The 17,676-nt window shown below is 40.2% G+C and overlaps 2 protein-coding genes across 2 annotated transcripts in view; one reads left to right on the plus strand and one right to left on the minus strand.

Annotated features, from left to right (window-relative positions):
• LOC103006212 (heat shock protein 75 kDa, mitochondrial-like) overlaps positions 1-776 on the minus strand; it is a 74,983-nt gene extending 74,207 nt beyond the window's left edge. Inside the window, 2 exon segments of the mRNA XM_028166521.2 lie at positions 397-459; positions 676-776. Of these exon segments, the coding sequence (XP_028022322.2) occupies positions 397-459; positions 676-776 (164 nt within the window).
• Positions 1-17,676, plus strand: part of LOC103019235 (spermatogenesis-associated protein 31D4-like) — a 215,289-nt gene that overhangs the window by 154,982 nt on the left and 42,631 nt on the right. The window contains exon 5 of the mRNA XM_057549053.1: positions 16,853-16,964. The gene's annotated coding sequence lies outside the window, so the exon portion shown is untranslated. The remainder of the gene's footprint in view (positions 1-16,852; positions 16,965-17,676) is intronic.

Genomic DNA, 17,676 nt, shown 5'->3' on the forward strand with positions numbered 1-17,676 from the left:
TGAGTGCCTTGGGGAGGCCATGCTATTTTAGATAGGGTAGCCAGGGAAGGCCTTTCAGGATATTTGAGCTGTATCCTACAGGAGGAGCCCACCCTGTGTAGGTCTGCTAAACAGAATGATGGAATAAGTGAACTCATCAAGTTCAATGCTAGAGGGAGGGCCAGGCCCCACCAGTTCTGTGGTTATTCATTTTGTGTCCTTTTGTGGATATTCCTAAAATCCTCTCCAGGAGCCCTGATTTATTGCCTCTACCATGGGGGTTGCTAATACTGATCACCTTGACAGGGGTTGCTCTGAGGAATAACGGGTAAACAATTGTGAGGAGCTATATAAATGCTAAATAGTGATCACAGTAATAACCTTTCATTGAAGTCAGCACTGTGATAGGCAGCTCACACTCGGATGCCTTGGCGAATGTGGAACTCGATGTGGCCGTTCCCTGCGTCCCCCAGCACCATCCTTTAAAACAGAAAAAATAAATGAGCCGAGGATCATGATATTCAGAGTGGTTAGCGATCAAATAACTGTCTTGAGAGAAAGCTGGTGTGTGAAGTGTAAAATGGGAGTAGCGAGGTAGTGGCACATTCCAGCCCAGAGCAGGTAGATGGTAGCTGGTGAATGTAACAGGAAGCTTGCTGGTACACACACCACCCGCTGCAGAGTGGTAATTCTAACCTCGTCAGGGTGAGGCAGTGCCACCACCACCAAAAGCACCGGCAGACGGAAAGTGGGATGAGAAAGAGCCGGATCAGCAGCCTCTCTGCCAGCAGCCCCATCTGGCCCTCCTGGCCTTGGCAAACCTCCCCGGGGCGAGGACTGAGAAGCCAGCACCAAGGGGCCCTACCTTGGAAGGGCACCAAGGAAGCGGGGAGGGAGGGAGGGAAGGAGGCGGGGAATGAGTGTTGCATTTTTTTCCTTTCTCGAATGAAAGATCCCAGTTCCGGGAAAAGCTTCAGTTGTCTTTTTACCAGAGCCTCCCTACGTAATTAGAGATAGGAATCCACTCCCCTAGCTGCACCTCTTCCTTCCCTGCAAACCTCTCTCCAAAATATAACATTAATATCCAGAAAAGTTCTTTTTTTTGTGGGTCCTATCATCTCTTTAATATAAATGTGCATGTGCCCGAACTTTCTTTCGTCTCCCACCTCATATTGGCATACAACATTGTGTGAAGTGCACACACACACACACAAGCACACACACACACACGTATACCCACGCTCACCCAAGTCCTTTGTTAAGCACTGGCTCGGCTATTATACAGTGTCTGTGGAGTGTAGGTCACATAGTGGAAAAGTTTAAATTATTGTTACTGCTTCTCTGAAAAGCAGGAAAACAGCAAAAAAAAGAGAAAAGACAGTAAAAAAAGAAACCACTTATTTTAAGGCTGATACTAAACACTTTGCTTCATATTGACTGAGCAAGTCACCCCCACCTTTGGACAAGTAGAATGGAGGTGATCTCTGAGGTGCTAAGAGCCCTCAGTGTATACTTCATTTTTTGAGGCTTGACTAGAAATTAGGGAGGTTAAAAAGAATATAGCAAGATAATCCTAGTCTTCACAAAATTATGGTTTAAATTGGGGTAGGAAAGGATCAAGCGCCTCACAAAAGTCTCATTGATTTTAACCAAATGGAGAAAATTTTAAACGTTAAACACACTGGAATATTGTATCTAAAGTACTTTGGATGGGCATGCTGCATGGGGCATAGTAAGTGCTCAGGAAATTTTCTGCACACGAGTAAGGCATTTCCAACCACCAGCATCTCAGGCTGCTTGAACCTAAACTCACTTATTTACATGTACCATTTCTTCAAGTGCTTTGTTTCTCAAACTAGTCAATGGAGGAATCTGGGGAGAGCTGTCCTCAGTAGATGTGGTCATCTTCATGGCCAAATCATTCTGAATTAAGTTGGTTCATTAGCAGGACTGCCTAAATGGCTTCCAGATCTTGTTTGGTAAATATTTTAAATGCCTTGTTGATAATGGATTGGCAATAAGGTGGGAGATAAGTCAGAAGGAGGAAAGGTACCTGCTCAGATCCTATGCTTTTAAATTAAGCTAACTCGTACTCAATCAAATCTAGTGTCAAACTCCAAGTAATGGTTCCCAATTATTGTCTTGGATCCTTTATTTCACTTTATTTATTTATTTTTAAGTCTCTGTTTCTGCTTTTACCTGACACTTGACTTTCTTAACTCCCTTCTCCCCCCAGTTTCTGGCTCTGTGCTCACCCCTTTGGACTTGATGAGTAATTTTGTCTTTCCTGCTTTTCACCTTTGGCACTCCTTTGAAAATGGGTTATGTTTATCTTCTGGCTCTTTCTGCTTTTGGCTGCTCAAAACTTTTCACCCTACTCAGCCAAGTTTTGATCCCAGGACCTTTCCCTGCGTTGACCTGTCTCAGTGGCATCCGTGCTGGGCTTAACTCCTCCAGACCGGGGACATGGGCAAGAGGAGAGATCAAGCAAGGAAACAGGAAGAATATCTGGCTCAACTCAAACTGTGCAGGGCCCTGAGGCCTTGCTGGTTGTACAATTTCTGCCTACCTATTCCTCTGCGCTTTTTTTTTCCCCTCCTGTCTCTGACTCTTTCTATTTCAGTTTTTATTAAGTCTCCACCTTCTAACTGGCTGATCCTCCTCTAGTATCCCTTTGTAAGACTTAAATGGGAGTGAAAGTAAGTGATATCCATTAGCCAAAATAAATTTGATAGCCAGGAGAAATTGCTGAATCTTGAGTGTCTTTATAGCACTTATCAAATGCCATTTTACCAGATTAGTTGGTAAACGGCTGTGGTTTTCCAGAGAGTCCATTGATAGGTAAGTCAGTAAATATCTGTCAAATGAATGAATGAATGCATACTAGTTGTGTAGTACTGTATCAGGTACTTTAAATAATACAAAATATAAGAGTTCATCCTTGGCTTAAGAAGGGCATCTTCTCATGCCCATTTACAAAAAGACTGTTTTGAAATATTACCGAGGGCCAGACCAGTTTCACTATTTCTTCTAGAAAACAAGATGTCATCTCTTAATGCACAACCAGCTTCATTTGGGCAAAAGGGAATGAGAGCAAAGCACTGGGTAGGGCAGTAATTGACACCTCCAAGTTAATGGACTGTAGAATTTGAACATTGGATTTTTTATATTGCATCTTCAAAATGCATAAAAGATAAATGAATTGAATGAAGTGAGCACCTGCAGAAATACCACCCATGTCAAGTAATACAACTTTGATATCACCCCAGAAGCCTCCACTCTCCTGTCTGATATAATAACATTTTACTTTCTTTATAATTTTACCATCTTTACAAATTTCCCTAAAGAGTTTAGTTTTACCCAATTTTGAATCAAAAAAGATTAAAAAGAAAAAGAGCAATTTGCATGCACATTCAATGTTGGATATGAAAAAGAAAACTAATTTTTTTTTTTTAATAAGCACTTTTTTTTTTTAATGAGGCAAAGCTGGTTGTTTTTGGTTTTGTTTTTTTTTTAATTAATTAATTAATTAATTTATTTATTTATTTTGGCTGTGTTGGGTCTTTGTTTCTGTGCGAGGGCTTTCTCTAGTTGCAGCAAGCGGGGGCCACTCTTCATCGCGGTGCGCGGTCCTCTCACTATCGCGGCCTCTCCTGTTGCAGAGCACAGGCTCCAGACGCGCAGGCTCAGTAGTTGTGGCGCACGGGCTTAGTTGCTCCACGGCATGTGGGATCTTCCCAGACCAGGGCTCGAACCTGTGTCCCCTGCATTGGCAGGCAGATTCTCAACCACTGCGCCACCAGGGAAGTCCAACAAAACATTTTTTAAATAAGATTCAGAAGTGTACGATTTCATACGTAGTAGTTTGTACCTCTTAATCCCCTACCCTTATCTTGCCTCTCCCCACTTCTCTCTCCCCACTGGTAACCGCTAGTTTGTTCTCTAGATCTGTGAGTCTGTTTCCGTTTTGTTATATTCATTTGTTTGTTTTATTTCTTAGATTCCACATATAAAAGAAGTTTACTGTTTAGTCCATTTTTATGTTGGCTGTTGCCAGTCACTCTACTCCTTTATACTTCAAAGGTATTCTTCCCAAAGCTGCCTTTGGTCTTACACGAATGCTTTCCTGGACTCAATGGAACTTTGAAGGATACTGAGCTCATCTTGACGAAATGGATGTTGACATTCCATGATCATCACAGTAATTATTCCTAATTTCTACTTTGCTTCAAAAGGTCTCATCCCTTGCCCCCTAAAGCTGTTCTTTTAAAATGGCATCTACAACTTTAATTATACTTGACAATAAACTTCTTTCACCACAAAGTCTGTTTTATCATGTATATACCCATCATTACCTTCAAATATCCTATTTTTAAGAAATCCCATTTATGTAGGGCTCCCAAAGAGTTATAATATTAGCAATGGTGTTTTTAACTGTTTCTGTAATTGCTGTTTGTAATTATTGCAAATCAAATTTGTACAAATGATTAGATGCTGGTTGAATTATCTATCAGACTGGGGTGAAATTGTCCTGTAAACCACTGTATGCTAAACAACTCTACAGAGTAGAAACTGAGATGGAATTTGGAGTCCATGGACAATCAAATCAGATGCTGTAGTATTAACACGTACTTTGGGTTCAGAATAATCTTGCTAATCACACTTCCAAATTAATCAGCTAATGTCAGTTTCCATGAAGAAGAGTGTTTCTAGTGGGTCCTGGTTAGATAAGATTTGGGAAGGTTGAGGGCAACAGAGAAAGCTCCTGGTGAGAGGATTAGCTAGAGCACGGGACAGAAGACAACAATGAGAAGGCTGTATTTGTAGATGAACTGGACTATAAGTGCTATAATATAAACTTACAATTTTGCCACACTGCTTTGTGAATTAATTATTTTCCTTGATTCAGATTTTATATTTTTCATGATGTAATAAATAGTGAGATCTAGTCTCATTCTTCCGTGTGTTTGGATACAGTGAGTAGACTGCTTTGGCTGAATCAATAGTTTCATGCAGGGGAGACTTGAGAAACAATATTGGCAAGAAAAATTAGGTTAGATTATGACAATCCTTAAAATGCTTATATTGGACTTTATCCTTCAGAATTCATTTAGTGTTTGTTTTTAATTGAGAGCACCATGAGGAAAACAGTGTTTCTAAGGGAATAAAGACTCTAGGCAGGGAGATTAGGTAAAATAATATAGCAATAATTCAGGCATTAGGAAATAAGGTTGGACTAGGCTGGTGATGGTGGCAGTGGGTAGGTGCAACATTATAAGGGGTAGAATTTGGCTTCTTTCTCTGTCTTTTCAGCCACTTGGGCTTAATCCTGCTCACTCTCCTTTATTTATTTCCCTTCCCATTTATATTTTCCTTCTTCTCTTGATCCTGCTTTTTCTTTACCATTTTTTCTCTCTTTTCTTTGCCTGCATTAAAAAAAATTATCTTATTACCTTCCTATATAGGATGATGACTGAGTCAGGCAGATATCAAATGGGCGATATGGGTAGAAATTAACCATATGATTCACTAACTAATCAGAATATGTTGGTGCTTTAAATATGTACATATATTTAAATATATATATTTACCTTTTATTTTCAGTTAGAAAGAAGGAAAGAAAGGAAAAAAAAGAGTAGAATGGAAAAACGAGAGACAGAGGCTTTCATTTATTCATTCATTCACTCAAGAAGTGCTGTGTTTCCAGAGAAAGAAATAGAGCCAAAGAAATAGAAAAAAGACAACAAAATAATTTATGTTATTGTAATTTTATTATGTATTTCCCCTTTTAACTCAGCTGGATAAAGTAGACTTGCCAGGATGGGAGGCAAAAGACTAAGGTGTGATGGGTAGTCTCCTTGCCCTCGCTTTTTGTCATGTTGTTTCTCTTATCAAAAGATGGGGTCTAAATCTGTATTCCTAGGCCCCAGTGACTGGCTCAACTAATAGAATGCGGTGGAAGTGACTTTCTGGGACTTCTTAGGCTAGGTTGTAAGAAGCCTGGGTCTTTTGGAACATTTACTCTTGGAATGCTCCCTTTTGAAGCCCAGCCACCACTTTGAGAGAAGCCCAAATCACGGCTTGTCCGTGATTTGGGCTGTCCTCCAGTTGGTAGCCGCAAACAATAGCCAGCATCCCCTGTCAGCCATAGGAGTGAAGCATCTTGACGTCCAGCCCCATTGAGCCCACAGGTGATTGCAACCCCAGCTGACATCTGACTGCATTTTCTAGGAGACCCCCAGCCAATCCCAATCAATCCATGGAACAATAAGAGACAAGAATAAACTACCATTTTAAGCTACTATACTTCAGTGTGGTTTGTTATACAGCAATAGATAATTCTTTCATCAATTTTTTGAAAGATTCATAATGCCATCCAGAATGCGTGCATATTTTTAATGTTTTTTTTCTTTTAAGGATCACTTTATTACTCATTAGCCATGAAATTGAAATCTGAATTGATCTTGATCAGAAGTCTTAGGAAATATTGAAGCAAATATTTTAAGCACTATTGTATTTTTAGTACTGGTTCAGGATAAAGTGACATAAACGTGACAAGAATATTGATTTGTAATCAGAAGATGGAGTTTAAATTCTAATTCTGTCATTCATCACTGTGTGACCTAGGGCAAGTTATTTAACATCTCTGATTCCTAGTTCCAATGCTATAGTATATTTGAAAGTATTTAGTGTTGCCAGGCAAAACACAGATAGTCAATAAATTTCCATTTCTTTCCTTCTTATGAAAATCATTTGTAAGTGCAACCATGCTGAAGCTTAGCACATTATCATACTGCTTGCTAAAACTTAATATTGTTATTATTTATCAAATATTTCTCTTGATAAATATTTCATAGGATTCTATAGTACTACCTTTAGTAGTGTGGTCTACCTTACCTTTCCTGTGGGATAACTTGTTTAACAGATTTTGGGATTCATTTCTGTTGCTAGATTCTCACAAAGGCAATTTTGTGGCAACCTTCTTTGGGTTTCAAGGACATGACCTTGTCTCACATCTTGAATGTGGTTCCCTACCCTAGTACAAATGTTAATATGTTAAGTGTGTATCAAATAAAAATTTTAATTCAGTTCATCATGTTTATGTATTTAAATTTAAGAATCAAATTGATATAATTGGTAACATTACCCATTTGCTTTGATTTGAGGTGCCAAGTGATTGAAAAAAAATTTAATTTAAAAGAGCATTACCTTGCTTATTTGAATTTCTCATTTTTGTATAATTAGGGTGAACTAATTTAATTTGCAGTTATCCTTTTTAATGACTTAAATGATATCAGCTGAGATATTCAAGACCACATGATTAGCGGAGTTATCCTGACTATTACTCAGTCTCATAGGGTTGGAAAGTACAAGTACAGCTTGTGAAGCTTGGAGATGGAAGTTGCAAGCTTGATCTTTTCTTCATTAGCATATATATTTTTTCTATTTTGTTCCCCTCACCTCACTCTAAGCTGCTTTGTGTTTTCCAGAGGAACCACACATTGCATTTGGTGATGGTCCTCCTTTTCTAACTCTGCTCTGATTTTATGTCATTTTCACTCAGTGTTCAGCTCACATCTCAGTTCTGCAAAGTATAGGCTTATTATTATTCATTTGGTGAGTTATGGTAGAAATCCCCAAGACAATGCTCTTTATGGAGACTGAGTTACCTTCAGTAAATACTTTTTTTGATGATGCATTTTAACGAGGCTTTAAAAAATTTTGACGCCAGACTTTTGACTAAGGTAGCTGGAACCTATAGTTTTCGAATAGAATTTTTCAAAATGCAGGTCTTGATCCATTAGTGGATTATAAAATAATTCTTGGGGTTGGACAATCACTTAAAAACAATGAATCAATGTGGAATAGATAATATTAGAATGCACTATATGTAATAAGGGTAAGGTATCATAAAACTTTTTTATTAGTTTTGTGTTTGTATATATATACTGGTTTATGATAAAAATTATTCTATATATTTTTGTGAGTTGCTGTCAAAAGAGTTTGAAAGCCACTGCCTTGGATTTACTTTTTAATTTTTAAAAAATTTTATTTTTTTAAAGATTTTTTTGTTGTGGACCATTTTTAAAGTCTTTATTGAATTTGTTACAGTATAGCTTGTGTTTTATGTTTTTGGTTTTTTGGCTGAGAGGCATGTGGGATCTTAGTTCCCAGACCAGGGATTGAACTTGCACTCCCTGCAATGGAAGGCGAAGTCTTAACCACTGGACACCAGGGAAGTCCCCACAGCCTTGGCTTTAAAGCTATCTGAAACAATTTTAAAATATAGCAGTTTGTAATGAAGCCCCAACAATGTATGTGAAATATAAAAGTGTAGACAGCATTTAGTTACATATTTTAAAGGGATTTGCAGGCCCCGGCATAAGTGGGCATTATCCCAATAAATGGTAGGAACCCAAATTATATGTCCCTGGGAGGGTCTGAGGTAACAAGTTACTCATCTAGTCTGTGACATTGCTATTTATTGCCTTGCTACAGTTGGCTGTTGGAAATATTATGTCTTCCCTAGCCAGACTAGAAGGACCTAGTTTTCCCAAGCCCTCAGTCTGCCAGAAAGATGGCATCACACTTCTCCCCCATTAGTGGGACCTGTTCCCGGATGGAGAGCTGGAAAACTTTAACCCTTAACTCCCCTTTTTGCTAGAGATCCTCCTTTTTCTTCCCCACTGGGTCTTAGGAAGATGGAAGGCAGCATTAAAGGTTTTGTTTCATCCATATCATGTGAGTCTGTGTTTTTGTGTGAAGGCCTACTCATTTAGAGGAGCGTTCCATCCCTGGAATTAGAAAATTAATCCTTAATCAGAGTAACGCAGTGTCACATTTTCAGTCTGCTAATGAGCTGTGGAGAGAGATGGTACATCTTTCTCCAGTTGATGGATGCCCCTTTTTGGGGATATATGATATCTTCACTAGTAGGTTAACACACATCAGAACCAAAAGAATCCTCACGGCAGGAAGGAGTCCCTTGCTTTTCCTGCTCTTGCCCCTTTAAGTTTCCCAACTTCGCACTTCGCAGTCTGCTTTCTCTCCCGTTAAAATGGCTACCTATTAAGCTCACTGGTGGAATCTACCATATTGTGTCACTTAACATTTTCCATCTGCTTATGTTTAAAAATTTTTTTTCAAAGAAAGCCCTGACCTAAATCCTTTACTCTCCTTTTATAATGCTTTTTTAAAAATTAATTAATTTATTTATTTATTTTTGGCTGTGTTGGGTCTTCGTTTCTGTGCGAGGGCTTTCTCTAGTTGCGGCAAGCAGGGGCCACTCTTCATCGCGGTGCGCGGGCCTCTCACTATCGTGGCCTCTCTTGTTGCGGAGCACAGGCTCCAGACACGCAGGTTCAGTAGTTGTGGCTCACGGGCCTAGTTGCTCCGCGGCATGTGGGATCTTCCCAGACCAGGGCTCGAACCTGTGTCCCCTGCATTAGCAGGCAGATTCTCAACCACTGCGCCACCAGGGAAGCCCTATAATGCTTTTATTTTGACCTTACTACTTGCTAAAAATCAACCCAACTCCTTCATCACTGCCTCTCCCCGCAACCTCCATCAACATTTCCCTGTTATTCAGGTTTTTAAAAAAAATAAATTTGTTTATTTATTTTTGGCTGCATTGGGTCTTCGTTGCTGCGCGTGGGCTTTCTCTAGTTGTGGTGAGCGGGTGCTACTCTTTTTTGTGGTGCACGTGTTTCTCATTGCGATGGCTTCTCTTGTTGCGGAGCACAGGCTCTAGGCGCGAGGACTTCAGGAGTTGTGGCATGAGGGCTCAGTAGTTGTGGCTCACAGGATCTAGACCGCAGGCTCATTAATTATGGTGCACGGGCTTAGTTGCTCCGCGGCATGTGGGATCTTCCTGGACCAGGGATCAAACCCATGTCCCCTGCATTGGCAGGCAGAATCTTAACCACTGCACCACCAAGGAAGTCCTGGGACATATTTTTCCTTTTACTACATGGGACATTTTCAGGACTAGGAGCTTTCTCCTATTCTTCTCAAGGAGCTTTCAGATGAATTAATGAAACAAGGTAGATAAATTTGTTACCATCATTAGAATCTCATTCTAAAATATTCTCTATAGCTCAAAATGTGGCATAAGGCAGATCCCTATTTAAGAGGAAGAGCCTTATTATAAATTATCTTGAAGACCCTGAGATTGTCCTTAAGAGCAGTGCTATGGGAGGATATGAGGCACAATCTTGGTCACCACAATATTTAAGTGGAGAAAGTGAGATGGTCTCCCAAAGAACTGGACCTGATTTTATCCTGGGTCACTCCTTGATTTTAAACTCTTATAATCACAGAACCGTGTTCATTCTGTCTCATTTTACAAAGTAGCAAATTGAGACACAGAGGCACGAGGTCATTAAGATCATTCAGTTATTTATTTGGTTACTTGGACTAGGGTGGTTTCAGCAAGGAGTAGAAAAGTGGATTTATCAGTATTTGAGAGCTATTGAGGGGCTGTAATAATCAGCATTGACTGGTTGGTGGCAGGCTGCGGCGTTGGACACTGAGGGGGAAGATTCAAAGATGGTGCTTGAGTCTTTAACCTTAATAACCACGCATTTGGGAGACATTCATTCTGAAGGACATAGGAGGAAAAGTGTACCTGCAGAGAAAGATTGTGTATTCAGACTGGAAATGTTGAGTTTTGAGTGTCTTTGGTAAAATCCAAGACAGTGTGTTACAACTGAATATATACAGGAGGAAAACTATGAGACTATTGGGTTATGAAAGTGTAGTACAGAGAGTATTTCCAAGAGGAAGTTATTATCCATAGCTGCAGTGAGGCCAAGTAAGACAAAGATGGAAAGGTGTTCATTAGGTTTAACTAGAAGGAAGTCATTGGTGACCTTGACAAGTTGCAGTGGAGCAGTGGGGCCAGAGCCAGACTGCAGTGGGCTGGAAATGAGTGGGAGGTGAGGAAGTAGAAAAAGTGAATATAAACAACCATCAAGAAGTCTGGGACAGCCAAGGGGAGGGTAGAAGTAGGGCAGTCCCTGCAGGGGAAGATGTAGAGAGAGGGTTTTATTTGATATGGGAGAGAGTTGGGCATGTTTAAGTACTGATGGTAAGAGGCCACTTTTTCTACTGAAGTCATTTTTCTCTCCTCTGGCTCCTGCCTTCTGTCTAAAGGTCTGCATAGTTCCTGGAAATCTCAGAGCAGATCTTTTAGGAGCATCAGAATTATCTCTCGCTAATTCATTATCAACTCTTACCAACCAACTTTTGTTATTAACTCATAAGCCCACATTCCCTGCTGACTATTTTCCATATGCTCACATTCACATTAGATAAAAACATTTCTCAAATTTGTTAATGGGGGTAAAGAAAACAAAACTAACCTTCTCACATTTCAAATTGGCCTGTAGATGATTTCAAACTGAGACATTAACATTTTAGACCAATTTTTAAAGATTTGAAGAAATTATTGTTTATGATTAACATTAATTACACATTTAGTCATTGACTTGTTTTATATTTACTTCACTATTATTTATAGACTTACTAATATATAGCATATGTTTGTCATGGAACACCCAACAATGACCTGAAAGTCTTGTTTTTTAAGTATTTTACAGTTTGAAGATAAATTTTTGGGATTTATGATGATTTTCTACATTTTTGGTACAATGCTTTCTGCTGTGTCCAAACAGTGTTCTTTATGGTTCAGCTGAAACTTTTTATTGATACCCTACATTCAAATTTCCTTCTATTTCTAAAATAAGTCCTTCTGTGTGATTCTTAGTAGGAAAAATGACCCTACTTCCTGCTGTGGAAGTTGAAGAGGCCAGTTACCTTCTCTTGATAACCACTGGCAGCTGAGATGTGGACAGTTGACTTAGAATCAGCCAACAGGTTCTCTCACCAAGGGTGTCACATCCTGGGGGAATGGTAGAAAATCTCAGGGACACTGAGACTCACTCTTTTTTTTTTTTTTTGTACATGGATTAACGTTTCATTTATTAAAGAACTAAACAAATAGTGCAAGATGTGGGTACAAGGCAGTTTTCAATATTTCTAACGAGGGCAGAAAGCCTCGCTCCAGGAACGAAAAGATTGTAATATTTGAGCTTGACCAAGTTCGGCAGAAAATGAAGTCATAAGCTAAAAACTCTCAATTCTGTGCCCTGCTGGAATTAGGTCCGAAAACAGAGGATTTTCTTTGTGTTTACCATGTGACGTTAAATAAAAATACTCCTGTTGACATAAAACTCCAAAGCTCAGGGCACCCCTAGGCCACACAGCGGGCGCCTGCCCCAGAGGGCACCACCGGCCTCCATGGGAAAGTGATGCTTTCACTTCTCACCCTTGGCTGGCAGGCATCTCGGAAATGATCCTGAAATGCTCCCTGGGAAGAGGATTTATGCCCTTTCTGGGTGAACCACTCCCTGGACCCTTATAAACTGGGCTCTTTTTTTTTTTTTTTTTTACATCTTTATTGGAGTATAACTGCTTTACAATACTGTGTTAGTTTCTGCTGTACAACAAAGTGAATCAGCTGTATGTATACATATATCCCCATATCCCCTCCCTCCTGAGCCTCCCTCCCACCCTCCCTATCCCACCCCTCTAGGTGGTCACAAAGCACTGAGCTGATCTCCCTGTGCTATGCGGCTGCTTCCCACGAGCCATCCATTTTACATTTGGTAGTGTATATACGTCAATGCTACTCTCTCACTTCATCCCATCTTCCCCTCACCACCCCCCCCACCCCGCTGTGTCCTCAAGTCCATTCTCTACATCTGTGTCTTTATTTCTGCTCTGCCTCTAGGTTCATCAGTACCGTTTTTTTTAGATTCCATATACATTAGCATATGGTATTTATTTTCCTCTTTCTGACTTACTTCACTCTGTATGACAGACTTTAGGTCCATCCACCTCATTACAAATAACTCAATTTTGTTACTTTTTATGGCTGAGTAATATTCCATTGTATATATGTGCCACATCTTCTTTATCCATTCATCTGTCGATGGACACTTAGGTTGCTTCCATGTCCTGGCTATTGTAAATAGAGATGCAATGAACATTGTGGTACATGACTCTTTTTTTTTTTTTTAATTTATTTACTTATTTATTTATTTTTGTGGCTGTGTTGGGTCTTCGTTGCCGCGTGCAGGCTTTCTCTAGTTGTGGCGAGTGGGGGCTACTCTTCGTTGCGGTGCATGGGCTTCTCTTGGGGTGGCTTCTCTTTGTTGCGGAACACGGGCTCTAGGCATGCGGGCTTCTGTAGTTGTGGCACGCAGGCTCAGTAGTTGTGGCCTGTGGGCTCTAAAGCGCAGGCTTAGTAGTTGTGGCGCATGGCCTTAATTGCTCCGCGGCATGTGGGATCTTCCTGGGCCAGGGCTCGAACCCATGTCCCCTGCATTGGCAGGTGGATTCTTAACCACTGCGCCACCAGGGAAGTCCCACATGACTCTTTTTGAATTGTGGTTTTCTCAGGGTATATGCCCAGTAGGAGACTCACTCTCTTTTTTTTTTTTGAATTTTATTTTATTTTATTTTTTTATACATCAGGTTCTTATTAGTTATCTATTTTATACATATTAGTGTATACATGTCAATCCCAATCTCCCAATTCATCCCCCCACCCCCCCACCCCCACTTCCCCCCCTTGGTGTCCATACGTTTGTTCTCTACATCTGTGTCTCTATTTCTGCCTTGCAAACCAGTCCATCTGTACCATTTTTCTAGATTCCACATATATGCATTAATATACGATATTTGTTTTTCTCTTTCTGATTTACTTCACTCTGTATGACAGTCTCTAGGTCCCTCCACATCTCTACAAATGACCTAGTTTTGTTCGTTTTTATGGCTGAGTAATATTCCATTGTATATATGTACCACATCTTCTTTATCCATTTGTCTGTCGATGGGCATTTAGGTCGCTTCCATGACCTGGCTATTGTAAATAGTGCTGCAGTGAACATTGGGGTACATATATCTTTTTGAATTATGGTTTTCTCAGGGTATATGCCCAGTAGGAGACTCACTCTTGATGATGGCAGCAGTGCTGAGTGCCCAGCAGCAATGGTGTCCATGGCACTGACCTAACCAGACTGCTCCAGGGAGTTGGTCCAGGCTGTGTCCTCAGCTGCCTGGCCCCTCTGGGTTCCTGTCTCTGCTCTGAGCCTGCTTCCTGTTGAGTCATTGAGCTCTCTGAGACCCTTCCAAGAAATTTCTCTTCCGCTTGAGTTACCTGGAGGCAGTTTCTGTTCTTTGCCATCAAGAAATTTGACGGATTCAGAGGGTCACAATGGAATAATAAAGCAGCCAACAAAAACATTATACTTAGTTAACGTTTGTGGACTGCAGGCATTGTGCAAAATGCTTTAAATAAATGATGTCACCAAATCCTCAAAACAACAGGATGAGGCAGGCATATGGGTCTATTCTTTCAAGAATGATCTCAAGGGCCTCCTTTTGTAAGAAAGCTTTTCTAATCTCCATTCCCTCTTGCAAGTAGACTTGAGTCCTCCTTTGTGTCTATTCTATGTCCTATAAAGAGGAGAGAATGGGTGTATGTATATATATATATTTATACTTATTTTTATATTTGAATATTTATATATATTGTACACACATATGTACATACACACATATTCTCTTTATATATACAATATTAAATATATAAAGTATGTATAATATACCTAATATTATATGATATAATATGTAATATATAATACAATATATACATTTTATTTCCTAGCTTTTTATTAAGCTCTTACTATATGTCAGATACAGTGCTTAGCCATTCACTCACATGATCTCATGTCATTCCCACCAGAACTTTATGAATTAGATTTATTAGCTATTTTACAAAAGAGAAAGTGAGAATAAGAGAGGTTAGATAACATTTTCAAGATATTACCTATGAGCTGCAGAGTTGAGAATTTAACACGTTCCATTTTGTTTTGTTTCAAATTCCAAAGCCTCTGCTCTTAACACTGTACAAACTGCCTTCACTGCCTCATTACACTCACATGGAATTGCTTCCTTCTTGTTCTGGACTGAGGCAGAGTCTGATTTTACTTGTCTTTTTTTTTTTTTTCCCTTACTTGTCTAGGAGGGAGAGCAAATCTCCATTTCTTACAGCACTTCACCCAATCCTCTGTCCATGGCAGACATCACGAGTCGATGGTTACACTCTGTCCCGCGAGCTAGCTCAAGAATTCCTCTCCCTCTTTTCTACAGGAAGTCACTCCCAGTTAGAGTTGAATCCTATTGCTATTCCTGACTTAGAACAATGCCTCTCACATAAATGTGCTTAGCAAACTGTTGTTAGAGTGTTGCTGTCTTCTTCATTTTACAGATGAAGAAATGGTAATTAGAGAATTAAATAATAAGCCATTCACCTGGGGATATTAGTGTCTACCTCATTGGGTTTTTTTGTGAGGATTAATTGAATTAATGCACATAAAACTCTTCAAATAGTGTCTTGGCACAAGGTAACTTGGTTATTAGTACTGCTACTCAAAAGCACACATGTTGTAACCATAGAGATAGGAAGGCAGTTGGTGGTTGCCAGGGATTGGAGGGAGGGACGGATGAGGTGTGACTACTTAATGGGTATGAGGTTTCCTTTTGGGGTGACGAAGATGTTTGCAACTAAATAGAGGTGGTGGGTGCACAACATTGTGACTCTACTAAATGTCACTGAATTGTACACTTCCAAATGGTTAATTTTGTGTTATATGAATTTGCCCTCAAAAAAAAAAAATTCTCAGAGGTTATAGTGGATGGGGCAGGACCAGGGAGATCTGAGAGTGAGGGTTGCCTTAAATTTTGCTCCCTGGGCCCCTTGCTCACCTCAGGTTAGTCCAAGCCCTGGTAATGTAGCCAGAATTTGGGCCTAAGCCTTTAGTTCACTAAATAAAGGGTTCTTTCCGCTTTAATGTGTTGCTTTAGAAATCAGGGAAAGTCTGTCCTCACTGGTGGTTAGTTGTGACTTGTGTGCTGATAATTTCAGCTGGAGGAGGAGTTGTCCTCACCTCAGGCAGGAAAACAAGTGAATTTTTAAAGCCCTTTATAGTTTACAAAGCAGTTTTAGAGAACAATGGGTTGCAAATAATAGGAACTTACTGTACATGAGTAACCCATCTAATGAGCATAGTCAACATGACTCAAAAGAGATGGGTGGGCAGGAAGGGAAGTCTTGAAAGTTTATAGTCAGAAACTTCTCTTCCTGAACTTGGGGTCTGTCTTTGCTGACTGCAAAGGAAACGCAAAGACTTCAGAATGGTGTCTGTTAAAAGCAAAGTGACATCATTCTCCTCCCTGGTCTGTAAGCAGCTCCACTGAGTTTGCTGCGGCATTAATGGGGCTGGTGACAGCCGCTTAGTCTAGGCTAAATAGACCTTAGGGTACAGTCATGAATTTGCCATAAGCGTGAAGTGACTGGGAAAGTCCTTGTGAAAACAAAATCTCAGATCTTCCACAGCTAATCTCTTGGCAGTTTGCTTTATTTATAACTGTGTAAATGTGTAGCAGCACAACCCACTTTGTAAACACAGCGCTCATTAATAAACAGTAAGATATTAATGAACAGCCACCTCTCATGTTAAGGCAACTTGACATGTAGAACATAGCTAAGAATTAAGTAGCAAAAGGTGGTTTTAATTTATTACATGTTGTTCTTGTCTTTGTGTTAGATGGATTTTGAGGTGGCCTTGACCTGATTTCTGGTCAAAGGGGAAGCCCGTGTCCATGTCCACCATCTATCTCCTTGTAGCCCTGGCCCTAATGTACCAGTAGAGCAGAGGGGAGTGCACAGGGGTTATTTCTATTGCTTACAAAACCTTAAAAAGATCTTGAAAACCTTTTCAGATATTTTTTTTTCTTTCTTTAGGCATAAACCTTTTCCCTCTGCCACTGGAGATGCAGAGATAAATGGCATGGTTTCTGCCTCCAAGATCTATCAGTCTAATGGGAAGATGGTCACCGAAAGAGCTAACTGTGAGGTAGGTAATAAAGACCATTCTAAGGGGACTAAGTACCAGGTGAGCAGAGGAGAGGGGATATTCAACTCTATTGATCATATTGGGCTTGGGGGTGTGGAATGGGGCAAGATTAGTGGGGGGTTGAGAGAAGAGATAACATTTAAAGTGGACCTTGAAGGATTTCCTTGGACGGTGGAGTGGTGGAAGGGTGTGTGTGTGTGTGCGTGTGTGTGTGTGCGTGTGTGTGTGATGGGGACAGAGAGGAAGCTTTTGCAGAGCAATGACAGAACACAGAACTCTGCACTTAGTTGAGTTCAGAGAGAGAAAGACTGAGTGTTGTATGGTTGGAATGTGAGAACCAACTGGAGGGATCGGTTGGGGAAAGAACGAGTTGAACAAATCTTGCGTCCTTATTTCATCAGTGAGAAAAAACAAAGATGTGGAAAAATTAGGTGCCCTGCTCTAAGTTCACAAAGGTAAGAATGCAGAGAGTAATGGAAAAATGATGCAAAGGGGAAAAGTGATCTTTTGAGATGCTAAGAATGACAAAGCTTTCTGTATTCCTAGGAATACAGGTGACTTTATCATGATTTTAGACTGCCTAGGTGTCAGAAAATATACCATTGAGGGCCTGTCTGAGCAAAGATGTTGAAAGAGATGGTACTTTAATAGTCTGTGCTGCCAGGTCAGCGTGGGCCAAGTGGGCCTTCGGCTTGTGTCATTTTTGATCTTA

Source organism: Balaenoptera acutorostrata, chromosome 6 (genome assembly GCF_949987535.1).
Source record: "Balaenoptera acutorostrata chromosome 6, mBalAcu1.1, whole genome shotgun sequence".
Classification (NCBI taxonomy): Eukaryota; Metazoa; Chordata; class Mammalia; order Artiodactyla; family Balaenopteridae; genus Balaenoptera; species Balaenoptera acutorostrata.